The sequence below is a fragment of the Triturus cristatus genome, chromosome 1_2 (genome assembly GCF_964204655.1).
Source record: "Triturus cristatus chromosome 1_2, aTriCri1.1, whole genome shotgun sequence".
NCBI lineage: Eukaryota > Metazoa > Chordata > Amphibia > Caudata > Salamandridae > Triturus > Triturus cristatus.
In genome coordinates this window covers 1,008,580,211-1,008,599,140 of record NC_140580.1, presented here as the reverse complement: position 1 = coordinate 1,008,599,140, position 18,930 = coordinate 1,008,580,211, and the positions used below count along the sequence as shown (strand labels likewise).

The window sequence follows — 18,930 nt, the reverse complement described above, 5'->3', positions numbered from 1 at the left end:
AATATCTATACTACTATCAAGTAGGGTGGTAGAGCTCTTTGAAGAGCTGCGTCTTCAGTTTCTTGCTGAATTTGCAGGGTCAGGCATCTGAAGCAACCATTTGAAAGTGTGAGTGGGGTTGAAGGTGGAGTTTTGGTTTCCCTTCAATTATGTCACTTGCGTAATCCCTCAGGTTCTAAAACCCCACTGTTGTGGCCATAAACTAGAGTAAACTGGTTTTAGATCCTAAAAAAGAGAAGACACCATTATAACAGGGCACATACTGCTTCCAATGAGTGACTAAAGACTGAAAGCCAGATTTAGAGTTTGGTAGAAGGGTTACTCCATCCAAATGTAATGGATATCCCCTCGGCCCTATGGCAAGTGCCATAGTATATAATGCACTTGTAAAAGGCGGACAGGGTATCTGTCACATTGTGAGAGTGGAGTGGTGTGGTGCAGCGGCCAGGGCAGCTGACTTCGGAGCACAGGGTTCACGGTTGGATCTCCGGTGACAGCTCAGCTCAGCTCAGCACCATGTGACTCTGGGCAACAGCTCAATTAATTTCCACGACGGCCCCCAGCACCTTGAGACCCGTAAGGGTGAGTAGCTCGCGCTTTACAAATACAAATTACAAATACAGATTTACAAAGTGTAACCCGTCTGCCAAACTCCAAATCAGACCCAGACTTTCAGCTCTAAATGTAGAATGTTATGGGGTTTCTTTGAGCCTTTATTTGCTCTCAGTTTTGTTTGACTACTCTTGTAAGTGAGCAGGGCTGCCTACATAAAAGTCTCCTTACCCTGTTCTATTAATAACTGCATTCTTATGCTTGTTCTTGAGTTTGGACACTGTTAAGAAAATACATGCTTCAGGTATTGCTTCTGATGTTTCTTCAATAAAAAAATACTTTGCCCTGTCCATGGGTCAAGTATGCTACTGCAAGTTTGAGTGGATAGTTTTGGTTCCTATGCCTGTGGCCCGGGTAACAGTTTTAAGGTATTTTTAAACCCTGATCTATGGGTGGGAGGGGAGTTGTGGGTTGAATATATCCCAGTGTGTTAAATGGCTAAATGGGCCATTTGTGTGATTCATGGTGTGTTGCATTCTGTAGCAACTAGGATAGCAGGGTATAAGTGAGTATACTATAGCCTGTCTTTGGATAAATGTTGGCAGGCATGTACAACTATACTCCACACATTTACATGGGCTTTATGGTGTTAAATTATATGAATGTACTCTAGTATGGCCTATAGATTGAATGTGGTTGTTTGTGCAAGCGTATTCCTAAGCAGGTTGGCTAGTGTCAGTATTATCCGGTAATATCCATGGATGCTGTGCAGCTCAGTTACTAGTGTGCAACAGCGTGCTTTATGGGTGAATTGGTGTAGGTATGTGTATATGCTCCATTACATTCTACTGGTGGAATATGATATAGTTTTATAGTATATTCCTGTATATATGCATGGGTGACATGGTATGGGAGTGTGTCAGTATACTTCAGTATACTCCAGTATACTCCAGTATGAATATGGAGGGAAGACAGATGTTTGCCAGAAAAGTCATTATAGTCTAAGAGATAGAGCCATGAGCTCTGTAAGTGGACTCACCATGATTCATGACATGTGTTTGTGTGAATGTGCTCAGAATGATACGTGGATAGACAAGATCAGAAGTGAATCCTCTTATATGTTGAACGTATAGAAGGAGGTTGTGTTGTCTAAGTATAGTCAGTGTGTATAGAGAATGCATCGTAACTTGGTGTCTGAGTCGCTACTTACGATGGTTGGAGTGGTACGTCTATGCAAGTTAACTCCTATATGATCTATCGTTTGATGTGGGTGGGTTGTGAGAGATTTGGATAGAAGCATGCATAGGCACAGACACACATGAACACCTGTATTACACTCTGCAACATCAGAGGCATAAGCTATTAACAGCATTTAGGTACACTATAGTGTTGTGTATGGATGGGATGTTATGTGTTTGTGTGGTTTTATTCTAGTACAATCTGTGTGTGGGACATTGTGTGGAAATCTGTGGCAAGGAGAGGTTGTATTCTGGAATTGTGAGTAGGGAATATCATTATACCTTATATTGTAGACACAAATTTTGAAAGGTAAGTGTATACAGAGAAATATAGATTTACTTTTCGTTACTCCATATCTACCTACCCTGAAGATATATATCCTCAAGGTACATATATGTGGAATTAGGAATAGAAAATCTATAAATACTTACCTGTCGATATTTTTGTCATTGATATTATGGCTATGATATTAATGAATAACCATATTCCCTACTAGACTTTCAGGAGCCATACCGCAAAGAGAAGGTTTATCACAGTATACTGTGGTATGAAGTAAGTGATGTAGTGGTGCTCTTACATGATCCTTGGATGATGTTGTGTTGGTCTGTTTGAGTATATTCCAGGATGATCCATAGATGGAGTGGTGTGAGTTAGAATGAAGATACTCCAGTATTATCTATGGATGGAGTGGTGTGAGTTGGAGAAAGTATATGACAGTGTGATCCGTTGGCAGAGTGGCACAAGTTTTACTTTTGCATATTCAAATATAATCCATGGATGGAGTGATTTGAGTTAGGGTGAGTATACTCCAATATGATCTATATATGGAGTGGTGCAAGTTTGAGTGAGTATACTCCAATGTGATCCATACATGGAGTGGTGTGAGTTTGAGCGAGTATACTCCAATGTGATCCATACATGGAGTGGTGTGAGTTTGAGCGAGTATACTCCAATGTGATCCATATATGGAGTGGTGTGACTTTATTGGAGTATATTTCAGTATTATCCAGATGTGGAGTGGTATGGGTTTGAGTGAGTATATGCCGCTACGATCCATTGATGGAGTGGTGTGAGTTGTTTTGAGCATACTCCAGTATGATCCAGACATGGAATGATGTGAGTTTGAGTCATTATACTCCAGTATGATCCATGGGTGAAGCGTTGGTTCACTGAACACATATACTCCAATATAATCAGAGAGTGAAGTGGAGACAGTGTGAACACGTATATGCTGGTATGATCTATGAGTGCAATGGTGTGGCATTTAGTGTCTATACTCCAGTATTATCCTTGGGTACACCGGTGTAGGTTTGAGTGGGTCTATCCCACTATGATTCATGGATGAAGTGGTGTGAGATTGATGATTTGGTGAACTTGTGTGCATTGTATCTGGTATGCCCCACTATGATATGTGTATTGCGCGAGTCTGAGAGATTTTTATTCCAGTATGGTCCATGTGTGGAGTAGTATGAGTATCAATATCCCAGCATTGTCCATGGGTGGTGGTGAGAGTTTGAGTGAGCATACGCCACTATGATCAATGTATAGTGTGTTTGAGTGGGTATGACGACTATGATCCATGGTTGGTGTAAGTTTGAGGGAGTATACACCAGTATGATCAATGGATGGAGTGGTGTGAGTCTGATGGGGCATTCTCACTATGATCAATAAATGGTATGAGTTTGAGTGGGTATACCAACTAAGACCCATGGGTGGTGTAAGTTTGAAGGAGTTTAGGGAGTGGGGTGAATGTGCATACCCGCTATGATCAATGGATGACATAAGTTGAATTTAGTATACTCCAACATGATCCATGGGTGGAGCGGGATCAGTTTAAGTGAGTAATACCCTTGAGTAGGAATATGCCAATTTGACCCAGCTGGTAGAGTGGTGTATGTCTGAGTGGGTATACCTCACCTTGAGCCATGGATAAAATGTGGTGAGTTTCAGTTGGTATAGCCCACTATGACCCATGGTGAAGTGGTGTGAGTTTGAGTGGGTATACCCCACTATGACCCATGGTGAAGTGGTGTGAGTTTGAGTGGGTATACCCCACTATGACCCAAGATGAAGTATTCTGAGTTTGAGTAGGTAAACCCCACTCTGATCCATGGATGGTGTGAGTTGGAGAGGATATACGCTTGTTTGACCACAGGTAGAGTGGTGTGAGTTTGAGTGGGTATTTATCCTATTATGATCCATAGATGGAGTGGTGGGAGTTGAACAATGGATGAAGTGAGTTTGAGCTGGTATACTCCACCATGATCTATGGACAGAGAGGTGTCAATTTGAGTGAATATACACTTTGAGTGAGTATATTCCCTTATGATCCAAGGGTAAAGTGGTTTGAGTGGGTATAACAGTCTTTAATCCATGGATGGTGCAGCGTGAGTTTGAGTGGGTATACCCCACTATGATCCATGGTGAAGTGGTGTGTGTTTGAGTGGGTATTCCCCACTATGATCCATGGGGATGTGGTGTGAATTTGAGTGGGTATACCCCACAATGAATCATGGTGAAGTGGTGTGAGCTTGAGTGCGTATACCCCACTATGACCCACGGTGAAGTGGTGTGAGTTTTAGTGGGTATTCCACTACGATCCATTATGATGTCGTGTGAGTCTGATGGGGCACTCTCACTATGATCAATAAATGGTGTGAGTTTGAGTGGGTATACTGACTATGACCCATGGGTGGTGTAGGTTTGAGGGAGTATACGGAGTGGTGTGAATGTGCATACCCGCTCTGATCATTGGATGACATAAGTTGAATTTAGTATACTCCAACATGATCCATGGGTGGAGTGGGATCAGTTTAAGTGAGTAAAACCCTTGAGAAGGAATATGCTAATATTACCTAGCTGGTAGAGTGGTGTACGTCTGAGTGGGTATACCTCACCATGAGCCATGGATGAAATGTGGTGAGTTTTAGTTGGTATACCCCACTAAGATTCATGGATGAAGTAGTGTCAATTTAAGTGGGTAACTCTACTATGATCTATGGTGAAGTAGTCTGAGTTTGAGTAGCTAAACCCCACTATGATCCATGGTTGGTGTGAGTTTAAGAGGATATATGCTTGTATGACCACGGGTAGAGTGGTTTGAGTGGGTATATCCTACTATGATGGAGTGGTGGGAGTTGAACAACGGATGAAGTGACTTTGAGCTGGTATACTCCACCATGATCTATGGACAGAAAGGTGTCAACTTGAGTGAATATACACTTTGAGTCAGTATATTCCCTTATGATCCAAGGGTGAAGTGGTTTGAGTTTGAGTGGGTCTACCGGCATGTTATCCATGGATGGAGCAGTGTGAGTTTTAGTGGGTATTCCCCACTATGACCCATAGTGAAGTGGTGTGAGTTTGAGTGGGTATACCCCACTATGACCCATGGTGAAGTGGTGTGAGTTTGAGTGGGTATACCCCACTATGACCCATGGTGAAGTATTGTGAGTTTGAGTAGGTAAACCTCACTATGATCCATAGATGGTGTGAGTTGGAGAGGATATACGCTTGTATGACCACGGTGTGAGTTTGAGTGGGTATACCCCACTATGACCCATGGTGAAGTATTCTGAGTTTGAGTAGGTAAACTCCACTATGATCCATGGATGGTGTGAGTTGGAGAGGATATACGCTTGTTTGACCACGGGTAGAGTGGTGTGAGTTTGAGTGGGTATTTATCCTATTATGATCCATAGATGGAGTGGTGGGAGTTGAACAATGGATGAAGTGAGTTTGAGCTGGTATACTCCACCATGATCTATGGACAGACAGGTGTCAATTTGACTGAATATACACTTTGAGTGAGTATATTCCCTTATGATCCAAGGGTAAAGTGGTTCGAGTTTGAGTGGGTATAACAGTCTGTAATCCATGGATGATGCAGCGTGAGTTTGAGTGGGTATACCCCACTATGATCCATGGTGAAGTGGTGTGTGTTTGAGTGGGTATTCCCCACTATGATCCATGGGCATGTGGTGTGAATTTGAGTGGGTATACCCCACAATGAATCATGGTGAAGTGGTGTGAGTTTGAGTGGGTATTCCCCACTATGATCCATGGGGATGTGGTGTGAATTTGAGTGGGTATACCCCACAATGAATCATGGTGAAGTGCTGTGAGCTTGAGTGTGTATACCCCACTATGACCCATGGTGAAGTATTCTGAGTTTGAGTAGGAAAACCTCACTATGATCCATAGATGGTGTGAGTTGGAGAGGATTTACGCTTGTATGACCACGGTGTGAGTTTGAGTGGGTATACCCCACTATGACCCATGGTGAAGTATTCTGAGTTTGAGTAGGCAAACCCCACTATGATCCATGGATGGTGTGAGTTGGAGAGGATATATGCTTGTTTGACCACGGGTAGAGTGGTGTGAGTTTGAGTGGGTATATTCTACTATGATCCATAGATGGAGTGGTGGGAGTTGAACAACGGATGAAGTGAGTTTGAGCTGGTATAGTCCACCATGATCTATGGACGGAGAGATGTCAATTTGAGTGTATATACACTTTGAGTGAGTATATGCCCTTAAGACCCAAGGGGTGATTGTTTCGAATTTGAGTGGGTATACCGGCCTGTAATCCATGGATGGAGCGGTGTGAGTGTTAATGGGTATTCCCCACTATAATCCACGGTGATGTGGTGTGAGTTTAAGTGGGTATACCCCACTATGGTCCATGGTGAGGTGGTGTGTGTTTGAGTGGTTATTCCCCACTATAATCCATGGCGAAGTGGTGTGAGTTTGAATGGGTATGCCCCACTATGACCCATGGTGAAGTGGTGTGAGTTTTCCATTATGATCCGCTGATGGACGGATAATAGAGAAAGAAAGACCGATGCTGTCTTGAGTGATGTTGACTTCAAAGGGTGCGGGCCGGGGGGAGTGCTTATATTCAATATTATATGAAGTTACATGGTAATAGTTCAACAGGATCTTGACAGTAACCAGTTTGCAGGGGGATGGCTCGTTTATCATCTACAGACCAAAAGAAATGGTATTCCATCACCTGCGAGGTCTACATTGTGAATTTCGAGGATCCGGAATAGCCAGAGCCACTGGGAATAAAAACGAAATCAACTGATTTCAAATAATGCAAACACAAAGTTGACTTGAGAATGAGTGGACCACATTCCTCACTCCTCTAGTTGTACAACATGTTCAGCACACGATATGGGAGTGTTGAACTACACTAGCCCCCAAGTACACATGAGCACTACAGCACCCCCCGAAGATAAGAAAGGACGCTTACGCTGCAATAGATATGTTGGCTGCTGACATGGGGCTCACTTCGGCCACTTCTTTGGCTTTCTGCAGCGCCAGCTTCTGGTTTGTGGCTTCTTCCATCTCCTCCTCATCCTGTTTCACAAACAGACGACAATCAGCAGGTCTTTCCCTTCGCATACGAAGAGCACATGTGGACATTTACATCACTTGTAGACATTTATTTACAGAGCTTGCATTCACCTGCAGCAGTCTTGGCACTAGGAGGGTTTAAAGCAACTTACAAGGAGAGCAGAAGGGTTAACAAAGAAGAAAGGTGTCAGGCTCCTAAGAAATTTGCTCGGAGTTGCAATGTCGCAGAGGTACTCGAAGCGCATCCCAGAGCTTTGGACCTTGTACTCTAAAGGATCTATCTACCAGATATGGTCTTTTTAAATCATGCTGATTTTAAGATCTGAGATACCACGTTGGAATGTAAGGAGCAACTACATAGAACAAAAGTTCAAACCTCCTCAGGTAGAAAACCTGGTGCACCACACAAAGCACCTTCAACTAAATGAATTCCTTCACAGCAGCCGGTGTGTTCGTTCATATATAAAATACGGTAGTCCTCAGCTGACGGCATCAAAATTCACCTATACATGTGAAGGACACATCTTACCTGTGGCGAAGCCTTGATGAGTTCATGAAATCTTCCTACCATTTGTCCAAATGTTACCCTAAAAGGCTTATGGTGGCACTCAAGGGGCTCTTATTACTCTGAAAGGCGAGGTTTGCACATATCTTACGATGGCTTATGCAAAATGCAGGATTATGATTCCAAACGCTTCATAAAGATGCCATGATTTTTGCAATTCTTTTTAAATGCAGTTACCAAAAAAAAATCTGACAAAAGATGCTTTTGTGAAAAAAATATTATTTGATTTGTTTTACAGATTCTCTTTCAGAAAAATAAGTGAAAAGTTCTTTTTTGTGGGATTGTTTTTTTGCCAAGAAAGAACGAAAATTGTACTAGAGGTCTAACTATGCAAACAAATTTATAATTTTAGAATGTCAAATAGGTAAAAAATATAAATTTTGCTAAACTCCACTAGAGGAATTATAATTTGCACACCTCTAAACTTTGAAACGTGATAATCCCAATTCACTTAGAGTGTATAAATCAATGCATCGTACACTTATGATCAGTACATATGTATACCCTGCAGCGATTGTTATTTAATTTATTATTTGACTGTTTTGGTATAGTGGTAATGCAGGAGGTTGATACTTTCCTTCGGTGGTGGTGAAAAAAGTAAAGCCGGAATTGAGCGGGTAACGCTGAAGACCTTGGAGGCTGCCAGTGAGGCAGAGGCCCAGGTTGAATGTCAAGACAACAAGGGAAAAACATAGTTCTACAGAATATTGTGAAAAATATTGTGGCCTTAAAATATCCATTACAAAAATATTGTGTAGGTAAGTATATAACGGCGAGACCAGAAAATATTATATAATGTTGGGCATCGGACACCCCCCTAAGCATTCAGTCTGTACTCCCCCGACAAGGAAGATGCTTAAGCCAGACTCCTCGAAACAGCAATAGGAGCTTCATTGAAAATCACAGTAGGTGGTTTGAGCACCAAAGTTAATCTAACATGTTTCGTCTCATTATCAGAGCCTTAATCATGGAAAGGCGTAGTGATCGCTGTTGAAGCATTTAAAGTGACCCTGTCATGGAAAAAATAATTTTCTGCATACTTAGTCTTTTCTCTCATCATTCGTATATGACTGGGTCCCAGCAGCACATTGCGTTATCCGGCTCCATATTGATTACTAACTGTGCTCATGATAGTAAATATATATATTCCTAGCACAGCATTCAACCCCCCCCCCCCCTTACTGGTTTAGGACTGTCGCAGGAGTAAGAGGGTCATGCTGGTTCCCACGAGAGTCCAGCGTTATCGCGGCAACACCATTTTTTTTATTTGGCCCTTTTCTTTATGCACCCTCCCAACCAGGTCCAGGGGGTTCCATGTCCTGTATTGGCAGCCACAGCATTTTTTCTTCATGTCGTGGCCAGCCATTAAGACTGTGAGCTCCTGTGGAAGCAAGGCAGCTGATGGGGGAAAAAAAGCCTCCTCAGCCAGTTATATCGCTCTATTGTTGAAGTTGCGTGCCCATTGGACAATCGCGGGACACCCACAAATCTAACCGTCCAGATATCTATACAATTTGGACCTTAATTTCACAAAAACTACTGAAAAGAAGTACACCAAATCACAAAGAGCACACTTTCTGGGTAAAAATCCAGCTTTCTGACAAATTTGGTGTAACTCAGTTCAGCTGTTTTAGCTGTAGTGGTGTCTGAAATCCCCTATGGAAATTGCATAGGGAAATTGCGTGCACCCCCCCCACCTTGTTTTTTCTTACGCCCCGCTTGACAGATCACCCCAAGGCTTTCCAGAAAGGAACTGAAGTGGATTAACTTTTTTGTTGGAAATTCTTGTGAAGATTCGTCAAACAGCACCGAAGGTATTATCAGCAAACCAAACAATCTATTTCTTACAGTAACTAGGTCCTAGTCCTAACTATAACTACCCAGTGGTGACTACCACTTTGTTTTTTATATATATATATATATATATATACATATAACATATTCCTTACTCCATGCCAGGATGCACACCAGAGACTGATGAATTCAAGAAATCTTTATTACAGCAGGAGATGAAGATGAAGTCTTCAGCTTCGGCCAAGGCTAGTACACAACTGGATATATACCTGAAAAGGAGAGCGGAATTTAATTCCGCTAATGGAACGCTTGATTAAAAAAAATTCAATGGAGTTCAAGTGGTGTAGGAGGGTGCCTTGGGCCCTGGTGCTAGCACAGAAAAAGCCTCCTCTACACTGTTTGGGTAGCAAAATACAGATATTATTTGGTTGCCGTGGGCCTCCAACATCCATGGACCCTGGTGCCACTGCACTTGCTGCGCTACTGATAGCTATGGCCCTGCCACATCATTCCTCCTAAAGGATGGGTTGTACTTTAACATTTGGATTTCAAGTGAATGTTCCCAGAATGTATTTTATTTTTCCTGGAGTATACATGTATAGTGGACAAATCCCCTGCATGCACGGCTGTAAAAAGCAACAAGAAAATGCCCTTTCCCTAATGAGTAGAAAACAAATAAATTGTTTTGGAATACGAAATGAGAAGAAGCAGGGGGAAGGCTGTGTAGCATTAACAATGCCGCCTAAACACAAATTATCCAGTCTGTGCTTGCCTTTTACCAATCATTGTTATCAGGTGAGCTCCTCTAATTGGTTGAATTAACTACAAACCCAGAACGCACTAATTGGTTAACTGAAAGGCCAGGACTGGGAATATGATTGTTGGGAATTGAGAATTTGGTAGATGAATCGCTCCTGTTCTGAGCCGCGAGAAGCTTCCGTCCATCACCACAGGCAGCGGGTCCAGGCAGACGCGGCGCACACGGCACAGACTGGGCTGGCTAGGAGAGCGCAGATAATAACGATTTGTAGTTAAATGTAACTGAGGTCGGAAGTCAAAAGTAACAAGTATGTAGTCAAAAATAAAAGAAGGTAGTAAAATGCAACTGACATCCCCATTCAAAAGTAACTGCATCAGTCAAATTTTACTGAGGTATGTATTTAATAGTTACTGGGGTAGTAAAATGTAACTAAAGCCTTTAGTCAAAACTCAGAGCTATCAAAAGTATCTGAAGTCTGCAATGAAATATAGCTGGTGGCTATAATTAAAATGTAGCTATGGTCTGCTTTTTTAGCACCATGGCAATTTGCAGTGTCTCTAATGTTGTTGAAATGAGCACGTGTGATGTTGGAACATTTATTACTAATGTGGATGTTAATCAGGTAGAGTGATATCTACCACGATTTGCTGACATCTCCTCATGGACATGCGCCAACGCGTTCATAATGCTGATGATTGTCCCCCATTTCCTCGCCTACCTGAGTATTTTTTTTTGCTGCTCTTCCATTGTTTCTTTGGCTGAGTGGTGCTTTCTTTTTTGGTGGAAGGATTGCAGCCTTGATGTGATAACGGGCTATTACGATCCATCTTTTTTTTCCTGGGGTGTATCCCTCACCCCATAACTCTTTTTTTAATTAAGGAGGTACTCCTACAAACCCATATTCCTGCTGCTTTTGGGTGCCCCTCACTGCTCGGAACTGCTATGTCATATGCCTGCTCCTGATGCATTGTTATATTCGTCGTTGCAGTGCAGGCTTCAAACAGTCCAGTGCAGTAAACTACGCAGGAAGAAGGTAGCCTACCGTCTCACACAGGCTGGCTTTGGCATTGTTAGGTTTGTTATATATACCACTCTCTGAAGCCTGTTACACACCATGAGGGGCATTCCTTTGGTAGGAGTTACGAAAGAAGTTCTCTGGCTGCATGTCAATGGATGCTGACCTGGTCTATGTGTCGATAGTAAAGTGGAGTGATCGGTGATTGGTTAGAATGACAAAGGAGGCTGGGTGTCGTGTGAGAGCACTGAGACGTCAGGTATCATGGAGAGATGGAGAGAGTGGGAAGGAGTTGCCTTCAGGGAGAAGAAGCTGAAGTTGGAACCTCTGAAAGCATCAGAGTTCTGTTACTGGGTTAACGACTTTCTAGTGGTCTTTCAGGTCTGGCGCCACCGCTGTTCGGCCATTACCAGCATTTGTTCATAACAGAGTGTGTGCCCACAGTTTGAGAAGGAAAATGGTTTGTGGAATGTACGTTAATCCATTTCTTTCTCATGACCAACACCCAGCACATGCCCAGTATCCCTCCATGTGTAGATCAGAACTAGGCCTGGGCGGAGTTCGCAGAATTCTGTGTAAAAACTCCACCACACGAAGTTCTGTAAGTGGCAGAGTATGTTAGATCGCCCCATTTCTGCAGATTTTTAGTGCTGGGTGTTTGTCCTACGCTGGAAAATCAGCGTGATTGGCAACATGCACAGCGCAAGAGGACGCTGCTTCTTTCTGCCACTCGAGTAGATGTTCTACTTGAGTGGCATCTTCCTCAACGGAACGGAATGTTTCTCAACGTGAGCAGTAGCGGCCATCCGAGTTACCCGCATTGAGAAATCTCACTGAGAGAGTGTCTGGAGTAAGATTTTTTTCACAAACACTCGTCAACTTAATGTTGTCAAGCTCGAGCGAGGAAAAAACTCAGCGGAACTCCGCGTGCTACAAGGAGCATGAAGTGGGCAGAACTCAGCGAGCGTAGCGGAATTTCACGCCCAGGCCTAATAAGGACCATAAATTGTGATCTATTGAGATGACACCACCATGTCAGAGATGAAAATAATATTGTAGCCTCAGTCCATGGCACAACACATTACTTTAGTGGAGTCTCCCTACTTACAATCAGTTATATCACCTACACCCCTTTTCTAACATGAGTTGAGTACAACAGTGCAGACATGCTTGCCAGTTTCTAACCCTCACAATGCTTCCAACTATTGAACAATCCAGTATAAGGCATATGGTGTGCATTTGTCCATACAACAGGATATAGCGAGGCTCTTCCTTTTAAAAAATTCCCCACGTTATTTCCCTAACATAGCTCCACCTACTTCAGCCAGATTCACAAGGGTTCTTTCACTACTAAATGCAACTGAGGAGTATAAAGTTGTTATTGGTATTTGTCCCATAGAATTTACTGCCAGTAAGATTGAACTTAAGAGTATATTTACCCTTCAACTTCCGGGACAGGGATGCGATCTTGCAGAAGGCGAGGGCTGCTCCACCGCTTAAGTTCGAAAACTCCACCATTACCTTTTTTCCGGACTTCACTTACAAAGTGCAACTGCAACGTAGGTCCTTTTTGGAAGTAAAGCGTGCGCTCCGAAGTCACAGCTTGAAATATGCTATGCTCTTCCCCGCCAAACTCTGGGTACAAGCCGACGGAAAGATACAGTTATTTCAATCTCCGGAAGATACCTGGGATTGGCTGGAAAGGTGGCGTTCATTAGAGACAGAGAGGTGCTCTTCCCCATCTGGTGAACCTCGAACGGAGGAAGAGTAGGACGTGTCAGCAGTTTCAGAAGTCACAGTGCCTTGGTGGTTGCAGATCTGGGCGACGTAGCTGACATGAGTCACAGGAAGACTTTTTGATCGCCTCTGGTCTGGTGTGGACTGGGGATAGACTTAAGAGTCTCAGAGAGTCTAATAATGGTATAGCTGTTCCGTTTGGTTTTTGAGACAAATTGTTTTACATTTTGCGATGGCTGGTGGGGTTGTGTGTGGGGGGGTGAAACAGTCTGGGAGGGCTGCTATGTGTTAGGCAATTATGATGTGAAGCTCTTTATGATATTTAATATTGGGCTGGTCGGTTTGGTTATGAAAGGAGGCACTGGTAATTCATGGTCTAAGTTCTTGGGATCTTTCGTCTGAGTAGCGTTCCCCTATATATAGTCTTTTTGTATTTGGGTATACAGGCACTCTGCATTTTTGAGGGGTGGGCAGTTCTAAGTCCACGTTGCAGGGAGGGGGGTAGGAACTAGTAGTTCTTGGAGTTTGGTTTGTATGTTTTTTTTTTTTCTTTTCTTTTTTGCAGTCTTTTTCAAGTGGCCAGTTTTCACAGACTAAATTGTGTGGGCATCTTTTTGACAGTAAGGACAATCATTGTGCGAGCTTACGTTTCTCTTATGTCTAACTGTTTATCAGCTCTGCTAAAGTTTCCGCTGGGGGGAGTCTCCGAGTGGTTTGTTCCTTTCCTCTGGCCTGTGAGGTTCCGTGGGCCCCATCCCATCTTACAGTATGAGTGCGGTTGATCATGTGGGTCCGTCATTGGGCCGCCTCAAACTTCTCTCCTGGAACGTTAATGGTTTGGGTGATCGGATTAAGAGGGGTATAGTGCTGCAGTACCTGAAACAACAGTCTCCTGACCTGGTGCTTCTTCAAGAGATTCACATTCAAGTCCCTACTTATTGTGCGCTTAACAGGTGGGGATATAAACGTATTGCCCAGGCCAGTTATACGCGTGGTTCCAGGGGGGCTGGTATCCTGGTGCGTAGTGCCCTCCCTTTTCAAAATACTGTGCGTGACCCGCTGGGCCGATTTGTTTCAGTCTTGGGGACATGGGAGGGGAGGTCTTTTAATGTTACATCCTTGTATATCCCCCCTAGGCTACACTCCACCACCTTCAATGATTTGGGTGCACATCTGTTGGGATTTCCTGACGGAGATATGCTTTTGGGTGGTGACTGTAACGCAGCGTTGGAAGGCTCGCTGGACCGCATGCCCCCTCGTTTGAGTGATTCATCTGAGAAGAGTTTATCTGATTTTCGGAGGGCCCTTGGGATCATAGACGTCTGGCGGGTCTGTAATCCTGCAGAGAAGCAATACACCTTTTACTCTGGTGTGCGTGGTAGCTTGTCCCATATTGACTATTTTTCCTGCAAGGCTGATCAGCTCCCCATGTTTGATAAATTGTCCTTCTTGCCTAGGGGAATCTCTGATCACTCGCCAATTGTCGCTTATTATGGCGGCACACCCGCCGCCAGCCATCGAGATATGGTCCTTAGCCCTTGGTATCTTAAAATTCCCAAAATTCGCTCTAGACTGACAGAGGTTACCAAACAATACTTCGCAGAGAGCGATGGTTCGGTTCAATCCAACGTGATATTATGGGAAGCCTTTAAAACCGTGGTCCGTGGGTGTGGGGTGGCGGCTCTAGCGGTGCACAAGAAAGAAAAACGTCACCAACTGGAGACTATTGAAGCTGAGATCACAGCCCTTGAACACAAATTAGTGTCGGAGGCGTCTCCAGAGATCTCGCATAAGTTGGCTATTAAGCAAAAGGAATATAGAGATATTACGAACGAAGCTGCAAAGGACCTACTATAGGGCCTCTCAACACAGGATTTATGATATTGGTGATAAAGCTAGCAAGTTGTTGGCTTGGCTCGACAGGAGAGACCTAGCTAATAGATGGGTGGCGGAAATTGTGGATGAGGGTGCCGTTCGACATCATGACAGAGCTGGTATTGCAAACGCCTTCGCCACTCATTTTAGCCTGATATATTCTCCGGTGTCTACTTCCACTCAGGAGAAGGCTGCTGAGTTGCTGGCTACACTGCCGCTGCCACGCCTGGACTCTCAGGAGCTCGCGGATCTAGATGGGGCACTAACAGTTGAGGAAATCTCTAAGGCGATTTCCTCTCTACAATCTGGCAAGGCCATGGGCCCCAGTGGGCTCCTGATTGAACTATATAAAGCTGTGACTTCACACATTGACCCTTACTTACTGCATATGTACAATACGAGTGTGCAAAAAGGGTTCCTCCCGGCTACGCAGCGGCTGGCTAATATAGTTGTTATTCATAAACAAGGAGGGCCCCCTGATCGATGCTCTTCATATCGACCCATTTCTGTTCTTGACCCCGAGGTCAAAATTTTGGCTAAGGTCCTGGCCCTTCGCATCTCCCCCCATCTTAACAAATTGATCCATCCGGAAGACCCTTCCTCTTACACTTTTGGGGAGGGCAGCTCTTTATAAGATGAGGGCACTCCCCCACTTCCTATATGCACTACAGAACACACCGCATCCTGTCCCGCCTCATTCTTTTACCTCCATTGAGTCTGAGGTGCGTAGCCTGCTGCGGAGCGATGGACCACCCCGAGTCGCACTGGCCAAGCTAACCAAGAGCTGGTATGATGGCGGAATTGCGCTGCCGGCCATAAGGTCTTATTACTGGGCTTCACAACTTATTGTTCTCAATCATTGCATGCACCAACCCATTACTGATCCGGCATATAGAATGGACAGGCACAATATGCTGCCTGGCACTTATTTAAAGGCGCTGTATGGCGGATCAAAACTAGAACCCAAATTTACTCCGACCTCGACGACCGTCTCCTTCTGGCACTCAGCCCTTGGCTGGAGGGGTAGACTTACACAAGCAACACCATTGTTTGATTCCTGTCGCCTGAGTCTGCTTTGGCGTCAGCCCGGGTTCGATAAGTGGCACTTGATTGGATTGTCAAAGGTGGGTGATCTATGGGTAGGAGGTGCAATAATGCCTTTTGGTGACCTGTAACGGATATTTGACTTACATGAGAACAAAACTTTCCGCTATCTTCAGGTACGTAGTGCACTGTCTAAAGTGCTCTCCAGGGGGCACGAATTGCCGGTGTCCTCCCCTTTGGAGGGCAGGCTTTTGGATGACTACCTTCCGGGCAAGGCCATCTCTCTAACCTACCGTAAACTCCTTAACAACTCACCTGACCTTCTCGTCAAAGTCCGTGGAAAATGGTGTTCAGATGTGGGTGAAATTGATGATGAGGACTGTAGGGAGGCCCTCGCCTCGCCCCGTGAGGTTGCGATTCGGTCCCGGTTCAAATTAATCCAATTTAAGTTGCTGCCTAGAACCTATTATATGGGTCTTCTGAACTCTCCTATGTGTCCGCGGGGCTGTGGCCAGGTAGGCACTCATCTGCATCAATGGTGGAAGTGCCCCATTCTCCAGAGGGACGGGGGGAGATTATCACCGCTTTATCCCAGGTCTGCTGTAATGATATTGAAATTACTCCGAGATTCTGTCTCTTGAATATTTGGGAGGCCACTGTTCTAAATAGGCCAGTGGGTCTCCCTGGGGAGGCATGGTGGCTAAACGTAATATCACCAGAACGTGGAAAGGTGGAACTGAATTGAAATGCTCAGATATGGATTGGTGCATGCAGGCTGAGAGAGTGGTGTATGAAAGCAGAGGTTGCCCGGGTAAGTGGACCAAAATTTGGGCCCCATGGAATGAAAGTAGAGGTTGGTTGTGCACCCCCTTTGGGGATACCTCTCCGTTTGTGGTTGACAATGAACCACTGTAATCTTGTGCTTTTTGACCACAGTCCTAACGGAGACACCCGGATTTAAGCTCTTGTAAAACGTGCCCCTTTTGTACTGTGCATGATTCGTTATTGGCCACATTTGATTTTCTCCTTATTGTATATTTTTATAACTGCTTTTTGTATTTGTGTTGACGAGTGTGATATTGTTTGAGTTGATTTTCTCAATAAAAAGATTCTCAAAAAAAAAAAAGAGTATATTTACCACCAGGGGTAGGTCTGTGGGTGTTTGTCTGAGGGTCCATAATAAAACGTAGTGAATGCCCACCACCTCACAGGTTCCAGGTACTATCCAACCGTTTGCAGGTTGGTTTCTGTCTTTAAAAGGCTCACTAATTTACTTCTGTCAAGGGCAGAAGAGAATGCCTTTTCCGGATGGGAACAGGAAAGGGGGTACAGTTCTAGAATTCAAATCAATCTATAGAGAGGAAAGGATTTACCAAGAAGTAAAATGGAGTTCCAAATGAACAAACAAGAAAACAGTTTCTAAGTTCAACAATGCGCTTTTGCCTTATGTTTATGCACCTGGGATCACATTCATGACACAATTGAATATTCACGAGGATTTACAGACTTCTTAAAAATCCAGGACTACTTCAGGAAATCTTTCTGAGTTAAAAAATAGCTGGAAGTTTACTCCAAACCCAAGAGTAACGCCAGGGACTGAGCTCCCATCTGGTAGTCTTGTGAATCGGGCCATTTAAGAGCATCTTCTGGAACAGTACAATCAATAATGTACACGTCATCGATGGCGATGCTGATGATGTAATATTGCATATAATCCACAATACTAGCGGTGACCATGAATATATTATAATTATTCATATCATTTCTGATGACGTGCAAAGCCATGCTGGACAATATTAGAAAAAACATGGAGGCTGTCAGGCTTTATTGTTCCTTTAAAACAAGCTTCCTGATTTTGTTTTTGGGGGGTGATAAATTAACATCACTTCAACTGCAGTTTTATTGATAAATGTATACTTTGTTGTACATGTATATTCCCTTTTTGTCCAGGCAATGCCTAATTATATTTGAGCAGCCCAGGGGTAGGTTTTCCCCACAAAGTCTACCCCTTTGTAACACATTAGGACTCCAATAAACCTGGAATAGTAGGCAGAAAAATAGCTGAAATATTTGAATGTTTTCATAATATTTAAAATGTTAATTAAAGGAAATACAAAGCATGTGAAGTGGCAAGTGCTGGATTCTCGCCAGTGTCTACTGGCAGGCAGACAGTTGCCTAATTAATAAGTCTCAATTCTCGTCTAGGTCGTGGTCTGAAATATTACCTAGGGAAGAACACATTTCATATTAGTTCTTCTTACTCCTCTGCTGTTATGTATTAATCACCGTCAGATGAGAAACACAGTTGCTTCATTTCTCCTTGTGTCTTTTGTATAGTGATGGACCCTTCCAAATCACCCCAATGTGCCCAACTGGGACAATGAGGCCCAATCAGGAAGAGGCTTCTTGGACTCCTGCCTAACAGTGGCCAGGGTGTGAGCATCCCGCCCCACCCCGCGCCAGCATAGACGTGCAAGTTTTATTAACCTATCCACATTATTCAACAATGTAAGGAAGGAAGAACTGTTGGGAGGAGGGGGAGTCAGCCCCAGAGGAACTGTAACTCTAGTGACATTGGACCCGTGAATACACTTACACCTATTTATAGTAGGAAAATGTCTGCGAGAGCCCAGAAACTAGTCTACATGCGCCCTTCATTCCTGGGATGCTCAAAGATGTATTTGTCCCAGGGGCTCTGATAGAAGGAATGGCTGAGGACAGCTAATAAGGTATTGGAAGTAGTGTCTCGCCAGAGGAAGTTGAAGAAGCAATTGCAATGTTATACCTGATGCCCCACTTCTCGTGCAAAGGACACTATAGAGGCTGTTACAAAGGTACACCCACAGGAGGGACAAAATAACCATCAATTTCATTTTAAGAAAAACAACGAAAAAGAAAGTAGTTTGCAAAATATAGAGAGTGAAGAATTCTGACACACCTACCAATTAAAACAGAGACAGACAAACTGGGAAAATCATTTGATCTCTC

At 43.8% G+C, this 18,930-nt stretch overlaps 1 protein-coding gene across 1 annotated transcript in view; it reads right to left on the bottom strand.

Moving 5' to 3' along the window:
* Positions 1 to 18,930, bottom strand: part of CACNA1B (calcium voltage-gated channel subunit alpha1 B) — a 1,044,174-nt gene that overhangs the window by 246,048 nt on the left and 779,196 nt on the right. The window contains exon 18 of the mRNA XM_085611669.1: positions 7,049 to 7,155. Within this exon, the coding sequence (XP_085467795.1) occupies positions 7,049 to 7,155 (107 nt within the window). The remainder of the gene's footprint in view (positions 1 to 7,048; positions 7,156 to 18,930) is intronic.